Source organism: Bos taurus, chromosome 17, assembly GCF_002263795.3.
Source record: "Bos taurus isolate L1 Dominette 01449 registration number 42190680 breed Hereford chromosome 17, ARS-UCD2.0, whole genome shotgun sequence".
Classification (NCBI taxonomy): Eukaryota; Metazoa; Chordata; class Mammalia; order Artiodactyla; family Bovidae; genus Bos; species Bos taurus.
This window is the reverse complement of record NC_037344.1, coordinates 16,533,374-16,554,108: the sequence shown is the minus strand read 5'-3', so window position 1 is coordinate 16,554,108 and position 20,735 is coordinate 16,533,374. Positions and strand designations below refer to the sequence as shown.

The window sequence follows — 20,735 nt, the reverse complement described above, 5'->3', positions numbered from 1 at the left end:
GGGAGCAAGGGGACAGACCCTAAGCTCCTAACCAAGACATAAAGGAAGTGTGGAAAAATAAGCCATCTTCACTTTAAAGCAAGCAGCCTCTGGGAGGGAGAGGATGTTCTGTCTCAGCTAAAGACGGAAGAGCACACTGGAGATCTAGAATGTGGAAGAATTTATTCACAAAAGACTGGAATTCCAGAGGCCAGTGGAAACAAAGGAGGGTAGTACAGAACTTCACGGGCGACTAAAGGTCCAGCTTGTGCAGCAAACATGAAAAGTGGTTGTGCGAGAACAAAAAAGTTTCCAGAAAAACTAAGCAAGCTGATCCAGTACCAGGTTGTGAGTCTCTTTTTCCTTTTAGATTTTTCTCTTCCTTTAGCGTTCTCCTTTTCTGAAAACATGAAATTGATGGCTCCTTTCCCAACCACTTTCCTCCTACTGTTCCCTCCTTTTTCCTCATCGCCCAGGTTCTCTGCACCGCATTGGGAGCCCCGCCGCCCGCGGGAGGGGCAGGGACGGGGCGGAGCGAACAGAAGTGGGCGGGCCCTCCTCTATCGACGTGTAGCCGTAAGGACGCTGCTGACGTCAGAGGACGTCCGGTCCGGCTCCTAGTATCTGTAAGCGCTTCTGTCCGCGTTTCTCCGGGCTTAGTAGCATTTTCTCCTAGGGTTGTGGTTCGCGCGTTGGAGCTGCTGCCGCCGCGGCCGGCTTCACGCCATTCCCTGCCCCTCGGCCCCGGAGTGAGTCCGGCCTCCCCGCGAGGGTGAGCGAGGTCCGCCCGGAGCGCGCGCGAGGGAGGGTGCCCCGCGGGCGGGGACGGCGATCGGTTTCCCCAGCCGCGTGGCACGGCCGCCTAGTCTCGCCTGGACGCCCCCTTCACCTCCGGCCCTCCTGCTGCAGGCTTTGCCTCCCAAGCCGCAGTGACACCCCCCCCCCCCCCCGCCCACCTCCCCAACCCCGGGGCTGTTTCTTCATTTCACGACACGGGCCACGTCCTGAAGAAGGGGGAACCTTCCTGGAGAATGGCTTAATACCATATAAAACCGAGAACAGAATTCACTTTTTAAGTTTACAAAACAAACTGGAGGCGTAAAAATGAGGCTCAGCTTTCCCAGCGGATTCACCCCTGGGAACGCAGAAAATTTCACCCGAGGAACACCTTGTGATTATTTCCGGAGCTTATTTGGCGAGGGCAGTACACGTTTTTTCACTTTGTGTATCTTGTCACTTTAAATATTGGAAGGGTGACCTAGTGGACTTGGATGTTACTCCACATCACCACCCACTAAACCTCTTGGCCTGCTTTGTCCATTCTTTCAAGGCTCAACTAACCACCACACGGTTTATTGATTGGGCATTCCAGCGTTAGAGTTGAAACCCAGAAAGTAGAAAAACTTTGAGTGACTTTTAGTCCTGTTCCAGGCACAAGCTGGTGTGTGATTTTTGCGGTGCTGTAATGAGAAATAAAAATGTCGAGGTGTGCTTTCTTAGAACTCTTTCCCTCTATCATGGACACGACTCCGCTTTCTTTGAATAAGAATATTTTTGACTTCATGGAGGTGTTTGTCAGTCCGCCGTGAAACTTGAAACCATGCTTGCAAGTTTCGGATTTGTAGATCTTGGATAGAGCCTAGAAGGCTCAGTTTGTACTTTTATAGATTTCCAGATAATTTTTGAGAACCACTCTTAGAAAAGACTTTTTAAAAAGTATATGTAGTTTGAAGAATATTAGGAACTTTAAGTTTCTATTTCAAAGCAAGCATGTGGACTTGTTTGTGTATCTCTCCAGTTATTAAGTGCTTAATTTATGCCCAAAGGGCTGGGAGGCAAAGCTTGTCAAAAAAGATAGAACTGGAATTTTCAGGGAACTTGTGGTCTTCAGATGGGATAAAAAGCCAAATAAAAATGTGTTATTTAGTCAAAATCTTGTTTTTTATAAGTGTGGTGGGTTCTTTCAACTACCTGATAAAAGCCAGTTTTAAAGTCCTTATTTTGATGTGTGGTAAGCACATACTCTTAAATTTGAAGTTAAAATTACATGCTCACTGCAGGTAAAAGTGTAAGGAAAGGCAGCTTTCAAGGAGTCAAATTGATTCTGATGCCTTTAATCTTTTTTCAGAAAGGATAGTTTGGCTTTTAGTTGATGTCATTTGACATGACTATTGGATGTTTTATCTAGGTATTATGTGGGAGAAATTAGACCTGAAGTCTTGGCAGCATCAGGTTATCTGAATATATAGCTTAAAAAGTGAAATAAACTGGGTAAATAATACATTCCTAATAATTTTTTTCACTTGGTACAAAGTAATTTTTAAAGGATATTGTGTAACATCAAAGAAACTTCTCTGTGGGAAAGGAAACCATTTTGGCTGTTAGGATAAATCTTTTGATGTTTACATTTTTTAGAACTGTTTGATAATACAAATAAGTGCTTTGTTTTTTTTAAAGCCATCTATTTTATTTGGAATGATGTATGCTTAATGTTTCATAAAGGCTTAAAATGTGCTTAACCATCAAAATGGCAGAGTTGAGTTTAAAATTTAATGGAATTAGAGCATTTCATTCTTCTGCTCCTTAGTTTCTTTAAAACAGCAAACACAACAAGGCAATTATATCTTCTCTGCTTGCTTGTGTAGAAAGAAGGGAAAATGCCTAAAAAAAAGACTGGTGCAAGGAAGAAGGCAGAGAACCGCCGGGAACGGGAAAAACAGCTAAGAGCATCAAGAAGCACCATAGATTTAGCTAAACATCCATGCAATGCGTCAATGGTAATGGGTTTTTTGGTTCTTAGTTGAAAAACTATGTAAATCTGTGTTAAAGGCATGTCTGTTGTTTTCATTAACGCCTAATAGCAGTTGAGTTCTGTTTGATTGTGTTGTTTATAAAACCTGTCATATTGTCTTGGCTACTATTGTATTGATCAAGAATACATAGTAGGAACTGTGTGACATTTTCCAGCCTCTCTAACCTAGTACACTTTCCTCAATTTGTCCTATTAATTAGAGCCTTTTCCCTACATGTCATCATTACCTCATCCCTTCCTTGGCCCACGTTTTCTCTGCGTTGTCCACAAACTCGGGTTTGCACGCCTCTCTGCTTTTTCTCTTCCCATTCCTTTTTATGTGTACTTTTGTTTCATCAAACATTTATGAAATGCGTAATATGACTTAATTCCTCAAATGTTTATTGTGTACCTGCTCTGGTATTTTAGGCACTATGGAGGATACATAGATGAATGACACAGTCTCTGTTTCCACAAGCTGAGGGCTCAGTTGTTTTGTGTATTACCTAATGTTTATAAATGACAGAAATCCAAGTTAAGTAACTTCAGGGAGAAATAGAGTTGATTGAATGAATAATAGACTAACTTGTGTGGTTGGAAGGTCAAGGATGTAGCTGGGATGCAGAAACAGCTGGAACCTGGAACAACTTCTCGTCCTGTCCCTTTCTTTTATTTAGTTCCATTTTCTCAGGTGGTTGTTTTTCGTTTGAGTTCATAACCACTGGGTTTATAGCTTCCATGTTACATCACACATTGTCCTGAGAGAGGGGAAGCGCTCTGATAGGTTGGGCATGGGTGGGTGTCCATCCCGGGGATAACCGACATTTATGACTGGGTTGGGGGGTGAGCGGGAGCAAGGTTACATTGTATAATTAGGACAGTGGGGACTCCCTTCTCTGTGCCAGGGTCATTTCTAGAGAAGGAAGACAAAGGAAGACATGACTCATCCATAAATATATGCAGTGAGGGCTAGACTTTGGTAAGTGCTGCAGAAAACGTACAATTGGGACTAAGGTATATTAGGAGTAAAAGTTGGTAAAAGATGAATTTTGGGCTGGGGTTCAGTTCATAGAGGAGGTGGGATCATCACCAGAGCTTGCAGCAAGTAAAGGAGTGAGGAGGGACTTTTCAGGGAGACATATTAGAATAAGTAAGGCAGGGAAAAGAAAGAATCCAAGATATATTTTGAGAACAACCGGCAAATAGTGGTTTGAATCTAAAGAGAAGAGGCCAGCGAAGTTTGAAAAGTGGCTAGAGGCCAGACTGTGGAGTTCTTAGTACCATTTTCAGAATTCTGGATTTTCTGTGAGCTTCAACATATTGTGTTCTCTACTGTTTCTTGTACCATTCTGTATTATTTTTCTGATTCCTTAAAAAAAAAAAATTCAAAACACAGACCACTACTGTTTTTAGCCTCTTTTGTGAAAATGCCGCTTCTTTCTCTAGTGTGGTATGCCCAATAGCATACCTTTGTTATTAAAGTATGTGTAAATGCTGGTACACATGGGCTTTTGAGCAAGTGTCCCTTACATTTTAACATGAAAAATAGGATATTCTTTATAACACAAGTAACTACACAATTTTCATTCAGTAGAAAGATTGATGTTATGTTTTTATATCTTACAGGAATGTGACAAGTGTCAGAGGTAAATTTTATTTGTTTTTCTATCTTTTTTCTATCTGTATGTAATAACATAGACGGACCTTTTACCTGATATTGACTATATTTAAAAATTTTCTTTTACATGACAAGGCGGCAGAAGAATAGAGCATTTTGCTACTTTTGTAATTCTGTACAGAAGTTACCAATTTGTGCACAGTGTGGTAAGTATATGGTAAAAATGCATGCCTTTTCTTTTACTAAAAATTTATTTGGTATTTATTTAGTTTGAACCTGTGGGTTCATCTTTATCATTTACAGTAATGTTATGCTTACTGTTAATAAGATAACATAAAATGTTATTTGGCTTACCAGAAAACTATCGTGTCTTGGTTTTATCTCTTTGATGTCACGCTGGAAAAATAATTAAGATACAGTTTAGGTACCATGTATGTTGTTTTAAACATGAAAAGATTAAATTTCAGACTCATAAGATTTGGTGATCCTGAACTTTTCTTCATGCTGTCTTAGTCTTGTCGGTATCTTTTGTTTACTCTCCTAGCTTGATTCTTGCTGGTAACTGCCTGCAGTATGTTGGTTAGACCACTGAACGTGATTTTATCGAACGTTTACCTGGTGCTGGTTTTTGTGATCACTTGTTTTCTTATTTGGTCCTCAGTGTATGGTTCTTGAGTTTCCTCACATGTATTCCCAAGTAAGTGGAATAGAGATCCTAAGCCATGTACTTCATGGATTTTTATTCAGAGTGAATGATTATTCAGAGTAAAACTAAATAGTAGTTCACAGAACAGCAAGGTTGATGTTTCCCAAATAGCCTTCCACAGGGCACTTGGTATATTAATAGGTACTCTTCAAGCAGTGCATGCATTTGAGACGTACTGCGTGTTTCCCTCACTGCCATCGGAGAGAATTCTGTTACATATGTGTATGTTTAAGATTCTGTAGACCTCCAGTAAGGAAGCCTGATTAACTGTATTCACTCCAGAAGCACCCCCAAACTTTTGTTTAAACACAGGTTCCCCTTGGGTTATGGGATGGTAGTTTCAGGTGAAACAGAGGTTGAGAAATGCTCATCTAAATGTGTTTATGCATGGTAACGTCGCAGAAAGTTAGGAAGGCTTAGGGCCACACCTCTGAATATTTCCAGTGTGTTCCAGCTTCCAAAGACGTCCTTGAAGTCTGTAATTAATGGAAAAGAGAACACTAGCCTAGATAAACCCATCATCTGCTGGTTTTTATATCTTTATTCACAAAAGACAAATGGATGTGGAATGCAGAAATATAATAGATTGTGGAGAAGACGGAGACACAGTCTCGCGAGGCCCTTCGCCTGTTTTCAGCGTCTGTAGTGCCGTGCGTGGGTGCATCTCCTGCCCACCAGTTCTTGCCCTTAGTGTTGGACATGGAACAGTTGGGGTGCTGCTGCCTCTCATTTCCAGTTTCTCTTTCTTCCCATTTCCTCTTGTCTAGCTTGGTTTCCTGGGTAATCCGGGTAATGGAAAATCGAGAGTCTTCTGTTTCTTCCGTGTTCCACTTTGTGGTGGCTGAGATGTGTGACTAGTATGTCACCGTTAATCCGCTCATGGCATGTGATAAATGAATTTCCTGATAGTGTTTCGGATTGCTAATTCACTGCTAGATCAGAGCTCTTGTGGCTGTATTGTGATTTTTTGCTTTATCACTGTGTTCTTGAGTTTTTGTGCTCACTTGGGCACTATTTGACAATTCTTTTGGAAGAATGCTTACCTGGGAGCTATGTTTATAAATTTTTAACTATGGATAAACATAAACAATGAACTAAGTAATTGGAATAGTTATTTTATATTTGGTTTGAGATGTTCTATGGAAAGAAGCAGTCCCTTCAAGTCAGACTGCCTTTATTATGAATTATAAAATGTGCGTATTACTCTGAAATCTCAATTCATCTGAAAACTCAAAAAATTCACAAGGTTTTAAACTGTTCTAGTGATGATTAGATAAGAAGGCATAACCTTTAATTTCTGGTTTTACTACAAACATGAAGTAGTATGTAAATTCCTAATCTGAAAAGATCTGACTCTGTTAAGATCTCAGTTATATCCATTTTCTTTTTTCAGTTACGTAAGCAGTAAACAGTGCTAGTCTCTATTTTCAAATTATTTCCATAGGAACTTGGGCTAGATAAAAAGAGGAATTAGTGAATATTTCCATGGACCACTTTGTAAGACTAATAGTGAAAATTCATTTCTTTGCTAGGGAAAACAAAGTGCATGATGAAGTCTTCAGACTGTGTCATAAAGCATGCTGGTGTCTACAGTACTGGCCTTGCCATGGTGGTAAGCTTCTTGTCATATCTTTTAGACCAGTAGATGTCCAAGGAGATGAGAAGGCATTCTTACCAATATGCAGTTATTTTTCCCCAAATGGTATTGCTTTGTCCCTTGGTTCAGTTAGTCTGGAGTTATCTGGATTATCTGGCATGTTTTTGTAGGATTTTCACTCATTCTCCACTTGTTTTTGACTACTTCCTTCTTTTCTTACTGGGAAATGTACAGACAGCTTCCTTCTTCCTTACTGGGAAATGTACAAGGAATGGAAACTCATCTCATATGGACCCAAACAACAATTCATTTGTCAGTGGGGCCTTTTTAATGTGTCTTAATTAGACCTCAGCAATATATTATTCCCACATTGCAGGCAGATTCTTTACTGTGAGCCCCCAAGGAAGCCCTTTCTATATTAAAAGTTCTGCTAAATTAAGACCCAAGCTTTTGGTTGAATAAGCAACCTAAGTTCCAAAACAACCTACGATTAATTGTATTTTTAAAGCTTTACATTTCAAAAAAGAGTACGTAGTTAACAGAGTTTTGCTCTTCACTACATAGAGACATAATGTACTTCGTTGCATGTAGTTATCCTTCATGACATGTAGAATTTTCAAAGGAAGTTCATTGTTTTAAATAATAAACACAGTTGTGTCCTGTGATGCCTTTTGCTCTTTTTTCACTAAAAGATGTTATCCTTTTGACCCTTCTTACCTTATTCTGTTGTATTAATTTATGCTCAGTTCCAAATGTCAGTCCATGAGGAATATAATATTTAAAGTAGAACATAAGTAATAATTTTCCAGGAACACATAATTTTTCATCATACAGTAGACCTTTACATTTTTCATGCGTGCATGTCTTGCAGAAGTAAGAGCCAGAATTATAATCATCTTGTGAAAATTCGTCTTTAAGTATAGGATTGTCAGTGTTGCCTTTATTCAGAAGCTGTTATAATCTTCCTTGGTATGTCTAGATTTATCAAATTACTACTTTTTTAATTCACTGAATTGTGTGAGTGTGAATGATCTCTTATATAAAGAATACATTTAAGTAGAATCATGCATTGTTAACTCTGAGTCCTAGAACAGTGATTTTCTGGCTATTTTCTATTTGCCAGTTAAGATTCCCTCTCCCTTCACCCTTCTCCACCCTGATTTGTCATGGGAGCCTGACCTGTGAACTGGATTGGTGACTTTCTTACTTATGGCTTTTTTTTTTGGTTTCAGCCCATGGAGGGGCTGACGAGGGGAGGAAATTATGACCTGGGTGTTTATTCTTCGAGCTTTCTCCCTACCATGTTGTCCTGGTTTCCTTTATTTGAATAGGTGGTCCTCTCCATACGGCTCTCTCTTGTGGTTCTAGAACCTTCTTCTTCCCCTTGCCTGTATCCCTTCAGGTCTAGGGGATGTGTGTATCATCCCTTGATGGCTTTTTATACCCTTCCCTGTTATTTGTGAATTATCTCTTTAAACTCCCTTGGATCACCCAGGTGAGTGTGTCATCTTTCTTCTGAGTTAACATTCGAGGATTTGTTATCCACACTGGTAATCTACTTTTACAAGTCCAACACATTCTTCCTATTTGCCCTTTACCACTTTTGTTACAGAGCCTTGAATTGTATTGAATGCGACACTGAACATTGAGGTTCAGAAGACCTGGATTTAAATCACAGCTCCTCTCTAATGTGGCTCTGGAACTTGCATCATGTCCCTGTCCCTCCTCACCTGTAAAGAAAACCCCATTTAGTCCCATTTTCTGAAGAGTCTTTCTAGCTCTTAGTGTCTTGTAGATGTCATTGTGTCATTGAAAGGCATAGTCTTACAGTCTCACCTTGATAGAGGATTGGAGTCTTATTACCTTGTCATTTAGTAACTTATTTTACTTTAGTTTTTTTCTACAAAGAAATATATTAATGATTTACACAGTAATGATTTAATGTGCTGTGTGTGTGTGTTCAGTCACTCAGTCATGTCTGACACTTTGTGACCTCATGGACTGTAGTTTGCCAGGCTCCTCTGTCCTTGGGATGTTTCAGGCAAGAATACTGGAGTGGGTTGCTGTTTCCTACTCCAGGGGATCTTCCCAATGCAGGGATCAAACCTGCATCTCCTATGTCTCCTGCATTGGTAGGCAGACTCTTTATCCACTGAGCCATTGGGGATTTAAAACATAAGCTGCTTTAAAAGAAAAAAGATGCTGGCAGCAATTTAACATTTTCTCTCTGTTATTCTACAAAAGTTATATGATTATTTTATAAATTACACAGATAAGGATCTTTCTTAAGTCAGAAGCGGAGAAGGCAATGGCACCCCACTCCAGTACTCTTGCTTGGAAAATCCCATGGACGGAGAAGCCTGTTAGGCTGCAATCCATGGGGTCCTAAGAGTCAGAAACAACTGAGCGACTTCACTTTCACTTTTCACTTTCATGCATTGGAGAAGAAAATGGCAACCCACTCCAGTGTTCTTGCCTGGAGAATCCCAGGGACCGGGGAGCCTGGTGGGCTGCCATCTATGGGGTTGCACAGAGTCGGACAGGACTGAAGTGACTTAGCATAGCATAGGTTAGAAATGTTAATATTTGAAAAAGTTCAGTTTAGCTAACAGAATTGCTATAGGACAGGAATGTTTGAATTGTGGGTTCTAGACTTCATTTAATTTAAAAGCAGTTTGATGACTGTCCACTCTTTGACTTATTTTAATGATTAATGTTAGAGTACGTGTATAGTTTTCCTCTTGCTTCTTTTTCTTTGGATTTGTAGCCCAGATTTGTATATTGTAAATAGCTATTGGTGAAGAAGTTGGATCTTCAGGGAACCTTGTTTAATTTTGGGTTAGAGAAAGCAGTCCATTTTTAAATGCAGCCACTCATCACTGAACGTTGATGAGTGGCTGAATGCATATAATTTTGGTGATAACTTTTGCTTAAATAATGGTTGTAGCCAGTCAGGTGGCAGATTAATTTTTTGTGTTCTTTTGTTGCAGGGTGCAATATGTGACTTCTGCGAAGCTTGGGTCTGTCATGGTAGGAAGTGTCTCAGCACACACGCCTGTGCCTGCCCGCTTACCGATGCTGAGTGTGTGGAATGTGAACGGGGTGTGTGGGACCATGGTGAGTGGTTATGTACAAGTGATGAGCTTTGCTGGAAGTGAAGGATGACCTTCAAACATTCTAGATGCTCTAGTTTGATTTTTCTTTTTACAGGATACTCTCAGTCCTAAGTATTGGCACTGTTTCCATTATCAGTTTAGTTCAACCTCCGAGCCACAGACTGGTACCTCCTGTCAGATCAGGAGCTTGAGATTGGAAATAAAGCACACAATAAATGGAATGTGCTTGAATCATCCTGAAACCATTCCCCCATGTCCCCAAACCTGTCCCTGGTGCCAGTAAAGGTTGGGGACCAGGTAAACTTTAGTTGGAAAAAGGATTTATACATACCAACATTAAGAGGCAGTGCTAGGATTGTCTACCGAGGCAAGTAGGGAGGGGAGTACGTACTGGAGAGGAAGTATCTCTTAGCATTGTGCGTTATGTTGGGAGCTACGATATAGTGGGAGTTCACTCTTTTGGTTCAGTTGGTTAGTTTTCTTTGTAGCTTTTACCAGAACAAAATTGCTATGCTATGTTGGTATACATCTGAAATAATTTGCCATCTTTTCTGAGCAGTTTTATAGATGAGAATTTTTTAAATTAAACTTTTATTATATTTACATTTATGGGTTTTGTTCTTTAATCCAATAGGAGGCAGAATTTTCAGTTGTTCTTTTTGCCATAACTTTCTCTGTGAAGATGATCAGTTTGAACATCAAGCCAGCTGCCAGGTTTTAGAAGCGGAAACATTTAAATGTAAGTTTTTAATATATTACATGTTCTTTATACCTAAGATTCTTAATAATGTAAGTGTTAAACTTACTGGAAAAGGAATCTGGTTTTTGATATGGCCTCTTATGGACTGTAATTTAATTCAGTATCTGTTTTCTGTTTCTAGAAAAAATTCAGAACACATATAGTCCATTGTTTTCCAACAGTGGTTCCAGTGGCATTTTGGTTGGGTCAGTTCTTCATTTTGTGGGATTGATCAGGCATTGCAGGGCTCGTAGCAGTCCTGATCCTGAGTACCAAATGGCGTTTTCACTTCCAAGTTATTATGATAACTAGCCCCTCTCCCCCACCCTATTTTCAGATGTCCCCTATTTTCGAATGTCCCCAAATAAGTGGTTCAACCCCTAGTTTGTTCCTGCTTTTGGTTCCAGTGATTCTTAGACAGGAGTCTGCATTGGAAACACCTGTGGAGGTTTTTAGAAAATGGAGGTACCCAATCCTCATCCTTGGAGATTCTAAGTCTGTGGTGGGGGCCAGGCATCTGTATTTAGCCTGTACCCATAACTCTCATGTATATTCCAGTTTGAGAACCGGTGTTACTGATGGGTTAATGTATCATTTTTACAGATAAGATTGTATTGTATTCTTACTCTGTTAATTTCTCAAAAGCTCGTTTTAGATTCAAACATTGATTTTTTAAAATTTAAATTTATTGTAATTGGAGGCTAATTACTTTACAATATTATATTGGTTCTGCCACACATCATCACGAATCCGCCACGGGCGTACACGTGTTCCCCATCCTGAACCCCCCTCCCACCTCCCTCCCTGTACCATCCCTCCAGGTCATCCCAGTGCACCAGCCGCAAGGATCCTGTATCGAACCTGGACTGGCGATTCGTTTCTTATATGATATTATACATGTTTCCATGACATTCCCCCAAATCATCCCACCCTCTCCCTCTCCCACAGAGTCCAAAAGACTGTTCTATACTTCTGTATCTCTTTTGCTATCTCGCATACAGGGTTATTGTACTTGATTTCTTATGGGCCATATGTTTTGGGGCAAATTATCAAATCTTTCTAAACCTGAGTTTTGTTATGTTTTAAAAGGAAGATGCTAATTTTTTCCAAGAGTTAACTGAGAAGAGAATCCATATGAAGCATCAGGACGGTACCCTTTCTAAGGGTACTTAGAAAGCCCTTAGTAAATAGTAGACACCATTGTAGGAAAGGCTGAAATTCCAGGTTCACTCTCATGAATTTGGTTCTTGTTCTGCTATAAAATGTTAATCCTTACACTCATCTATAACATCTATAAATACAAAGTTGGTAAGTCATCAGTCCAAACACATATGTAATTCTCACAGTATTTATAAAGAAAATGTCAAAAGATTAAAGGAACATGTCAAAGTAGTTAGCATTTTTGAGCTGTTCCTAGACTTGTGCAGAATGTGTAATATAAAAATTGAAATATTTTATTTGAAACTTGGGAGCTTTATGTATTTTATAGTATTTAAACCCAAAGACAGGCAACTTTGAGTGATAAAGTTTTAGTGACTTGGTAAAAGACAAAGGAAAAATAAAGATACTGAATAGTGGAAGGGATTTTAATATAAATCTGTTACCATGTCTTTGATATCTCATATTGAAGTCATTCTCATTTCAGATTCATAGGTTTCTTTGGCTTAGTGTAATTTATCCTCTTTCTTTACTTTTTTCATTGCTTTATTTTTTCTTTGTCATTCTTCCTTTGCCAGTTGCCATTCACTGCTTGAAATATTTGCTCTGAAATACTGCCCTAATCATACACATAAGCCCCAAAGATAGTTTGTTTCTACTCCCTTACTGGTCGTATCTCATCATTTTTGGATTTAAACTTATAACTATGAATGGGAAATTATGGGAATTCTTTAAAATACTTATTTTACTTGCATAGCCAGTGGGAAGAATGTCTTGAGGGAAAAAAAATCCCCGCACATGTGTGTACTCTGCCTTTATTTTTTCAAATAATGAAAATGGCCTGGGGGCCTCCAATTTAAGTGGCTTATTATCAGTAGTCTTTGATGTATCCAAACCTGCTTTCTTTTAAAATGCTCTGAAGACGTAGAAATAGATTTAAAAAGAAAACCATTCCCCAGTCTAAAACTAGGAAAGTCACAATATTTTTTAGAATCTGGAAGAAATGCATTTTTAAATATAAACTCAAGATTTTAATTCTTAGGGAGAAAAATTAACAGGACAGAGAACTGGAGTGCCTGTGTGCGGGGCTGAGGTAATTAGCAGAAGACTGGCAGGGCCACGTCCCACCAGAATGGTTTGGGTTCCCAAGAGGTGAAGGTGAGGGTGCGGTAGACAACAATGAATTTCTTAGAATTGTGTCTTTGTGGCATGTCAAAAGCTCAGCTGGCGGGGATGGGAAAAGGGTGTATTGAGAAACGCTTGGTGCACAGGGAAGTTGGGTTAGGCACTTTGTACTTGCAGTGTGTGTCTGGTTCTGTATTTGAAAGGGATTTACAGCGTATGGGCTTCCCTGGTGGCTCAATGGTAAAGAATCTACCTGCCAAACAGGAGACAGAGGTTCGATCCCTGGGTTGGGAAGATCCCCTAGAGAAGGAAATGGCAACCCACTCCAGTACTCTTGCCTGGGAAATCCCATGGACAGGGAAGCCTGGTGGGCAACAGTCCATGGGGTCTCAAGAGAGTCAGACACTACTGAGCGACTAAACAATAATCCTTATTTTGACTGAATGAAGACTGAACCTAAGAATTCTGGACATATCTTTAAGTAGAGATGATTGAGATTTCAAACTTTTTTCTCCACAGACTGAAACAATATAGTTATTATAGGAGTAGTTTGATATGCTTATACGTATCTAACATTTGGTGAGTACTCAGTTGATTTTTTGGAGAAGGCAGTGGCAACCCACTCCAGTACTTTTGCCTGGAAAATCCCATGGATGGAGGAGCCTGGTAGGTTGCAGTCCATGGGGTCGCTAAGAGTCGGACAGGACTGAGCGACTTCACTTTCACTTTTCACTTTAATGCATTGGAGAAGGAAATGGTAACCCACTCCAGTGTTCTTGCCTGGAGAATCCCAGGGATGGGGGAGCCTTGTGGGCTGCCGTCTATGGGGTCGCACAGAGTCGGACACGACTGAAGCGACTTAGCAGCAGCCGCAGCAGCAGTTGATTTTTACTTTTACTGTTAGCATTTAGGACAAGTAATACAAATCCATCTGAATTAGTGGTGTTACTGTGGAAGGAAGAGGGGGGTTGGACAGAAACAATAATAATACACATAATTGAGAAATCATCCTTGAGTTTTTAAAAAAATAACTCCCTGGTCCAGATTGAAAAAGCTTCCCATGACCCATGCAAACTTAAGTAAAAGAATCCCCAAGTTAGAAATATCTGGTCAAATATTTGAATTATAAAGATAAAATTCCTTTTGTTTACTTTTCTTTTTTCAAGACCTCTGAGTAAATTGAAAATTAATAGTTTATACTGTATCAGGGTAAGGCTTAGTTTATTTTCTTGTTCCTATATGTCTCAGTTATTTTTGTCGTCCATATTTTGACATACTCAATATATGCCAGACATTTTGGCTGTTCCAAAATATTTGCACTTCAGTGTAGATTTTTTTGCATTAATTGTAGATAATGACCAAAATTAATGTGGCTTACTGACTAAAATAGAAAATATTTTGGGATTTTTCCATTTGTTTTCCTGCCCCCTTGAACATTATTTTCTCTTCACAGTCATGCTTTTCCACCTGAAGTATCTATTCTCATCAGAAGTTTGCAAAAAATGGCAATAGCCTATACCACCAGGAGATAATGTATATTAATGGAGATGCTATTCTTTTAAAAATAGAAACATTATATCATTAAGGGAAGAGTCTAGCCAGTGTCATGGGGAAAAAAAGATGTTTTACCATTTCAGGTTTTAAAATATCACTAATGACGTTTGCCATCTCCTAGTTTTGGAGGAATGGAAGGAGATTAGAGGATAATTAGAGTTGTAATAGTGAAAGAATGCTGGGGATGTGCAGTTGCTGGCTTCCTTCCCTCTGGCTGGCAATTCCATCTCATTTTTTTGTTTCCTCAAAGTTATGAGACAAAAAAAATGTTGATAGTTAATCTAAGATAAGACAGCACAAGTATAAATCTGTGGAAAATAATGTTTTCATTCCAAATTTGAATCTGGATATTATGTACTTTCCCCACAGGTGTTTCATGCAATCGGCTTGGTCAGCATTCCTGTCTCCGTTGTAAGGTATACTTTTATATTTTTTAGTCTTAGATTTGTTTCTAATCCCCATATATTCCCACCAGCCCTTAGAATATTTTTAGTTGTAATAAATCTATAAGGGTCCTTAAACATTATGTGTGGGTTTGCCCGGTGTCTCAATAGTAAAAGAATCCTCCTGAAATGCAGGAGATGCAGGTTCAATCCCTAGGTTGGGAAGATCCCCTGGAGGGGGGCATGACAACCCACTCCAGTATTCTTGCCTGGAGAATCCCATGGACAGGGGAGCCTGGTGGGCTACAGTCTGTAGGGTCACAAAGAGTCAGACACAAATGAAGCAATTTAGCATACATGCCTGCAAACATTATGTAGTTTAATTCTTTTATTGTAGAGACTGTGAATGAAGTTGAGACAGCTTAGAGACGTTTCAGAACTCATCCAGCTGGCGTGTGTTGACTTGACACTAGTGTGCGGGTCTCCTGAATCTTAGCTCAGTGTTTTCATACCTTATATTTGTGGAGAACATTCTGACCCAAATGATGGGAGTGTATTTTATGTCAAAATGGACTTGCTTGGTAGAGTTTGAGGAAAGTGAAGATTTCCATAATGTTCTGCTTCCTTACACCTTGTCTCCAACATTTCCATTTACTGAACAGATGTACCCTGATTCACTTCGTCTCAGAGTAATTTCTCTGGTTCTTATTAATACTTCTAGTCGTATCTCTTCTCTCCCAACTCGTCTCCAAGTTGGTCTATGCTGTTTCCTCTGCCTTAGACAACTCTTCCACTTGCGCTTACCCTGTTGCATCCCCATTCTCCATATCTTAGATCTCAGCTAAGACAGCACGTCTCCTGGAAGTCTTTCCTGAATCCCTGATCTGGCTCGGCGCTCCTCCTGCGCTCTTGCCTTTCAGTGCATAGTGTCGTGTAACTGCATCTCCACTTGTATGTGTCCCCAGTTAGACGGTATGCCCTGTGTGGATAGATGAGCTGTTCACCATTATGTCATCAGCGTCTTTGTGAATACTCATATTCATGAAGAAAGGTGTCTGCATGTCACACCCTGTGTATACTTTATGCCATGTGTTTAGGTCATAGTTCAGAAGAGTTCTGGCAGAGAACTTTTCCTTGAAGGGATTGAAATCAAGAATGTTACCAGTCCCAACAAAACTCATCTTCGCCTGAACAAAGTATATCTTTAAATTTCCTTGATATATTGAGTGATGGACCAGAAAGAAGGCTGAGCACTGAAGAACTGATGCTTTCTAATTGTTCCAGAAAAACAGAGTTCCAGACTTTATATTTTTTGGCTCCATGCATGGTGACTCCATGCATGGTGACTGCAGCCATGAATACCAGAAAAAGAGAGTTCCAGAAAAACATCTACTTCTGCTTTATTGACTATGCCAAAGCCTTTGACTGTGTGGATCACAACAAACTGTGGAAATTCTTAAAGAGATGGAAATACCAGACCACCTTACCTGCCTCCTGAGAAATCTGTATGCAGGTCAAGAAGCAACAGTTGGAACAGGACGTGGAGCAACAGACTGGTTCCAAATCAGGAAAGGAGTATGTCAAGGCTGTATATTGTCACCCTGCTTGTTTAACTTATATGCAGAGTACATCATGAGAAGTGCTGGCCCGCATGAAGCACAAGCTGGAATCAGGATTGCTGGGAGAAATATCAATAACCTTAGATATGCAGATGACACCACCCTTATGGCAGAAAGTGAAGAATTAAAGAGCCTCTTGATGAAAGTGAAAGAGGAGAGTGAAAAAGTTAAAAGCTTAAAACTCAGTGTTCAGAAAACTAAGATCATGGCATCTGGTCCCATCATTTCATGGCAAATAGATGGGGAAATAATGGAAAGAGTGAGAGACTTTATTTTTTTGTGCTCCAAAATCACTGCAGGTGGTGACTGCAGCCATGAAATTAAAAGACATTTACTCCTTGGAAGAAAAGTTGTGACCAACCTAGACATCATATTAAAATGCAGAGACATTTCTTTGCCAACTAAGGTCCATCTAGTCAAAACTATGATTTTTCCAGTAGTCATTATGGATGAGAGAGTTGGACTATAAAGAAAGATGAGCACTGAAGAATTGATGCTTTTGGACTGTGATGTTGGAGAAGACTCTTGAGAGTCCCTTGGACTGCAAGGAGATCAAACCCAAGTGAATCCTAAAGGAAATCAGTCCTGAATATTCACTGGAAGGACTGGTGCTGAAGCTGAAACTCCAATATTTTGGCCACCTGATGTGAAGAACTGACTCACTGGTAAAGACCCTGATGCTGGGAAAGATTGAAGGTGGGAGGAGAAGGGGATGACAGAGGATGAGATGGTTGGACATCATCACCGACTTGATGGACATGAGTATGAGCAAGCTCTGGGAGTTGGTGATGGACAGGAAAGCTTGGCGTCCTGCAGTCCATAGGGTTACAAAGAGTTGGACATGACTGAGTGACTGAGCTGAATTGTGGTTCCCAAGAAGACTCTTAAGAATCTCTTGGACAGCAAGGAAATCAAACCAATCAATTCTAAAGGAAATCAACCCTGACTATTCATTGGAAGGACTGATGCTGAAGCTGAAGCTCTAGAACTTTGGTCACCTTCTGCAAAGGGCCAAGTCCATTGGAAAAGACTGAGGGCAAGAGGAGAAGAGGGTGACAGAAGATGAGGTGGTTGGATGGCATCACCAACTTAGTGGACCTGAGTGTGAGCAAACTCCAGGGGATAGTGAAGGACAGGACAGCCTGGCGTGGCGGCAGTCATAAGGTTGCAACTAGTCAGACATGACATAGCGACTGAACAACAAAACACTGAGTGATGTCTTCATGTATTTTTTGAGTTACTTATTTAACTTCCTAATTTTTTTTTTCTCCTATATAGGCTTGTTTCTGTGATGATCATACAAGGAGCAAGGTGTTTAAGCAAGAAAAAGGAAAACAGCCTCCGTGCCCTAAATGTGGACATGAAACTCAGGAAACTAAGGATCTTAGCATGTCAAGTAAGGCTTTTCTTAAAATAACACTGGAGTGATTTTGCTTTAATGCATAGACAAGATTTGTTTCTTTTTTTCCTTTTTCTATTTTTGTTTTTGCCTTTTCTTCATATTTGAGAAGATGAACATGTTCTCCTAAGCAAATGGAATTTTGTAGCCTTGGAAAATTGTGGGTAAAATTTTTCAATTTAACATAAGAAATTTAACATCATTCACTTCAATATTTGGCATTTGCTTCAGTTAATGACATAGTGAATACTGAAATTTAAGACCAAAAAGAGTGATTTGTCTGTTTTTGCTCGGGCTTCCTTGTTAAATAATTGTTTAGTAATAAATCCTTAATATTCAAGTTCTGGTAATCTTCAGTACTTGGAAGTTGGAATTCATTGTGAAGCTATTCTTAGGTGTCTGATATTTGAGCAGCAGTGCTTATTATGTTATACGCTGCTACTGTAGGAAATTGTTTTATGGTCTAATGTGATTTTTCCATGAAGGGATGCAACTACTATACCGTGCTTACAATAACGCAGCTCACAATTTTGTTAAAGAGAATTTGACTCTTTACCAAGCATATCAGAACAGAACCATAATTCTAAATGACTCTGACCGTACTTTGTTTAATCAGAGATACAGTTACACAGTGAGGTGAGACACAATTTTTCCACTAAACTTTGTTTTGCTAGTAAGGCAAAAGAAATGACAGGCTTTATTTTCTAGGATATCTGAATTACAAAATAGTTCTTTTGAGAAGAATATAATGACGTGAAATCAAGTGTTCTATAATTTGAAAATATACTTTTAATTAATCAAACAAAGGCCTTTTAGACCTTAATGTTCCTTATTTAATGTATGTATTTAGAATGCTGTTCTTATTTTGTTTTCCAACTTTGTCTAGATTGAGTGAAACGACACAGTCGTGTTTATCATTTGTTTTATATGACGTGTATGTAGACTATGAGTAGGATATAACCGATTGTTTTTTCTGACGTCTCCTTTTCTTCTTTTTAGTTTTATTTATTCGTTGCTGCGCACGTTCTTCTCTACTTGCAGCAAGAGGGCACTGCTCTCTAGTGCTGTACGCAGGCTTCTCGTAGCAGTGGCTTCTCGTTGCAGAGTATGGGTTTCAGTAGTTGCAGCACATGGGCTCAGTATTTGTGGAGCATGGACTTAGTTGCTCCGTGGCATGTGGGATTTTCCCAGGTCAGGGATCGAACCCGTGTCTCCTGTATTGGCAGGTGGATGCTTTACCACTGAGCCTCCAGGGAAGCCCTGAGGTCTTCTTTCTTTCGAGTTAAATTTTAAGTGACTAAATAAGGCAAATGTGACTGACTTTTGCATTTGAGAATAAGAAGCAGATAGTCAGGTTCACATAATTTTATGTGCTGTAGAGGATTTGGAGGATTTAATCAAACGCCACGTACATATCTGTGTTTTGTAGCACGTTCCCTGAAATTTGGCAGGCAAACTGGAGGTGAAGAGGGAGATGGAGCTTCTGGGTATGATGCCTATTGGAAGAACCTTGCATCTGATAAGTATGCTGGTGCTAGCTACCATGATGAGGAAGAAGATGAGTACGAAGCAGAGGATGACGAAGAGGAAGAAGATGAAGGTGGAAAAGATTCAGATGCTGAGTCATCAGATTTGTTTACTAATTTGAATTTAGGAAGGACCTATGCCAGTGGCTATGCTCACTATGAGGAACAAGAGAACTAGGACAGCTGCTTGCCCTTTGATGACCTTGTCTTAGGAGCTGGAATCTGTGTGCTTGATGAATCATGTGTGAATGTTCAAAAGTATTATACATATTGTTACTTAGCCTTGTGCAGAGACTAGTCACATTTATTGGGACAAGGAGTAGGGCATAGCATTTTAATAGGAACTGATAATCAGGCTTCTAACATACGAACAATGAATTTCAAATGTAATATGATCGATCTAAGCAATTGAAGCATCATGGATTGGGTTTTTACTGATTTCTGTAATCTAGTAGGTTTGCCAATTAAATATACATAAAGGGATAAAGGAATAGGATGATAATATATTTGTTTGAAATGAAATTGCTGTTTTTATTAAAAAACTGCTTATAAAATCATTTTGTCTGATTTTGTAAAATGTAATGGGTAAAATGAATTATTGTATTTTTTCTTATTTGTCCATAGGATAAAAGTCAGATGTTATATGCTAAATTTTCATTAAATAGTCATGTTATCTTAAGTCATTATATGTATATTTCAGCCATTGACTCATTCAGTTCTTTCTTCACTGTGTGTCCTGAACAATACCTGTTATTTATGCTTAAATGTATGGACAAAGGTGACCATATAGCCATTTTTCAGAGACACAGAATCAGTATTATCACAAAGATGTTTAACCCAGGAAATTTGATTTCTCTTTGAATAAATCTAGTATCTCACTTATATACTTTTGACATTTAATTTCTTATTCACACTGTTTTAAACCTATTTTGGAAAGCATTCCAAAAGTTTTGTATAAATGGTGTCATTTTTTATCTAATATGTGAGATATAGGTATCAGAAATGTATAGTGTGGGGTGGACACAAAGTGATTCAGCTGGACCCTGTCATTCATGGTGGGTGGGGAATGGTTGCAGTTTACACTGATGATGCATGGGGATGGTATGATAGAAAGGAATGCAGTATTGGACTGGCTGGGATTTGAGAATCTGGAGAAAACTGAGCCTTGAGGATAACAGGGTCCAATGGCTATTACTGAGCCACTGTTACTCCATAGAACTGTAATGAACAGCTGAGGGCAATAACTGGCACCAGAAAACCAGGTGTGGCAAGCCAGAGATCCTCTAGATGCATGTGGAAAAGCTTCCATCTCTTGTAGCAGGAGAACTGAGAACACTGAGGACCAAACCAGGACCTAGTAGTCCGAATGGATAAACTTAAAAGACAGCTGTCAATCAAGGCAGGTCATTTTGCAACGGTCAAAGG

At 39.5% G+C, this 20,735-nt stretch overlaps 1 protein-coding gene across 4 annotated transcripts; it reads left to right on the top strand.

Moving 5' to 3' along the window:
• Window positions 1–575: 575 nt before the first annotated feature.
• ZNF330 (zinc finger protein 330) lies at window positions 576–20,192 on the top strand. Of its 4 annotated transcripts, none has more exons than XM_005217567.5 (10): window positions 576–605; window positions 2,625–2,756; window positions 4,397–4,416; window positions 4,524–4,594; window positions 6,627–6,706; window positions 9,682–9,808; window positions 10,442–10,546; window positions 14,753–14,799; window positions 17,664–17,781; window positions 19,214–20,192. In XM_005217567.5, the coding sequence occupies exons 2-10, from the start codon at window positions 2,637–2,639 to the stop codon at window positions 19,486–19,488; spliced, it is 963 nt and encodes a 320-aa protein (XP_005217624.1). In that variant the 5' UTR covers window positions 576–605; window positions 2,625–2,636; the 3' UTR covers window positions 19,489–20,192.
• Window positions 20,193–20,735: the final 543 nt, after the last annotated feature.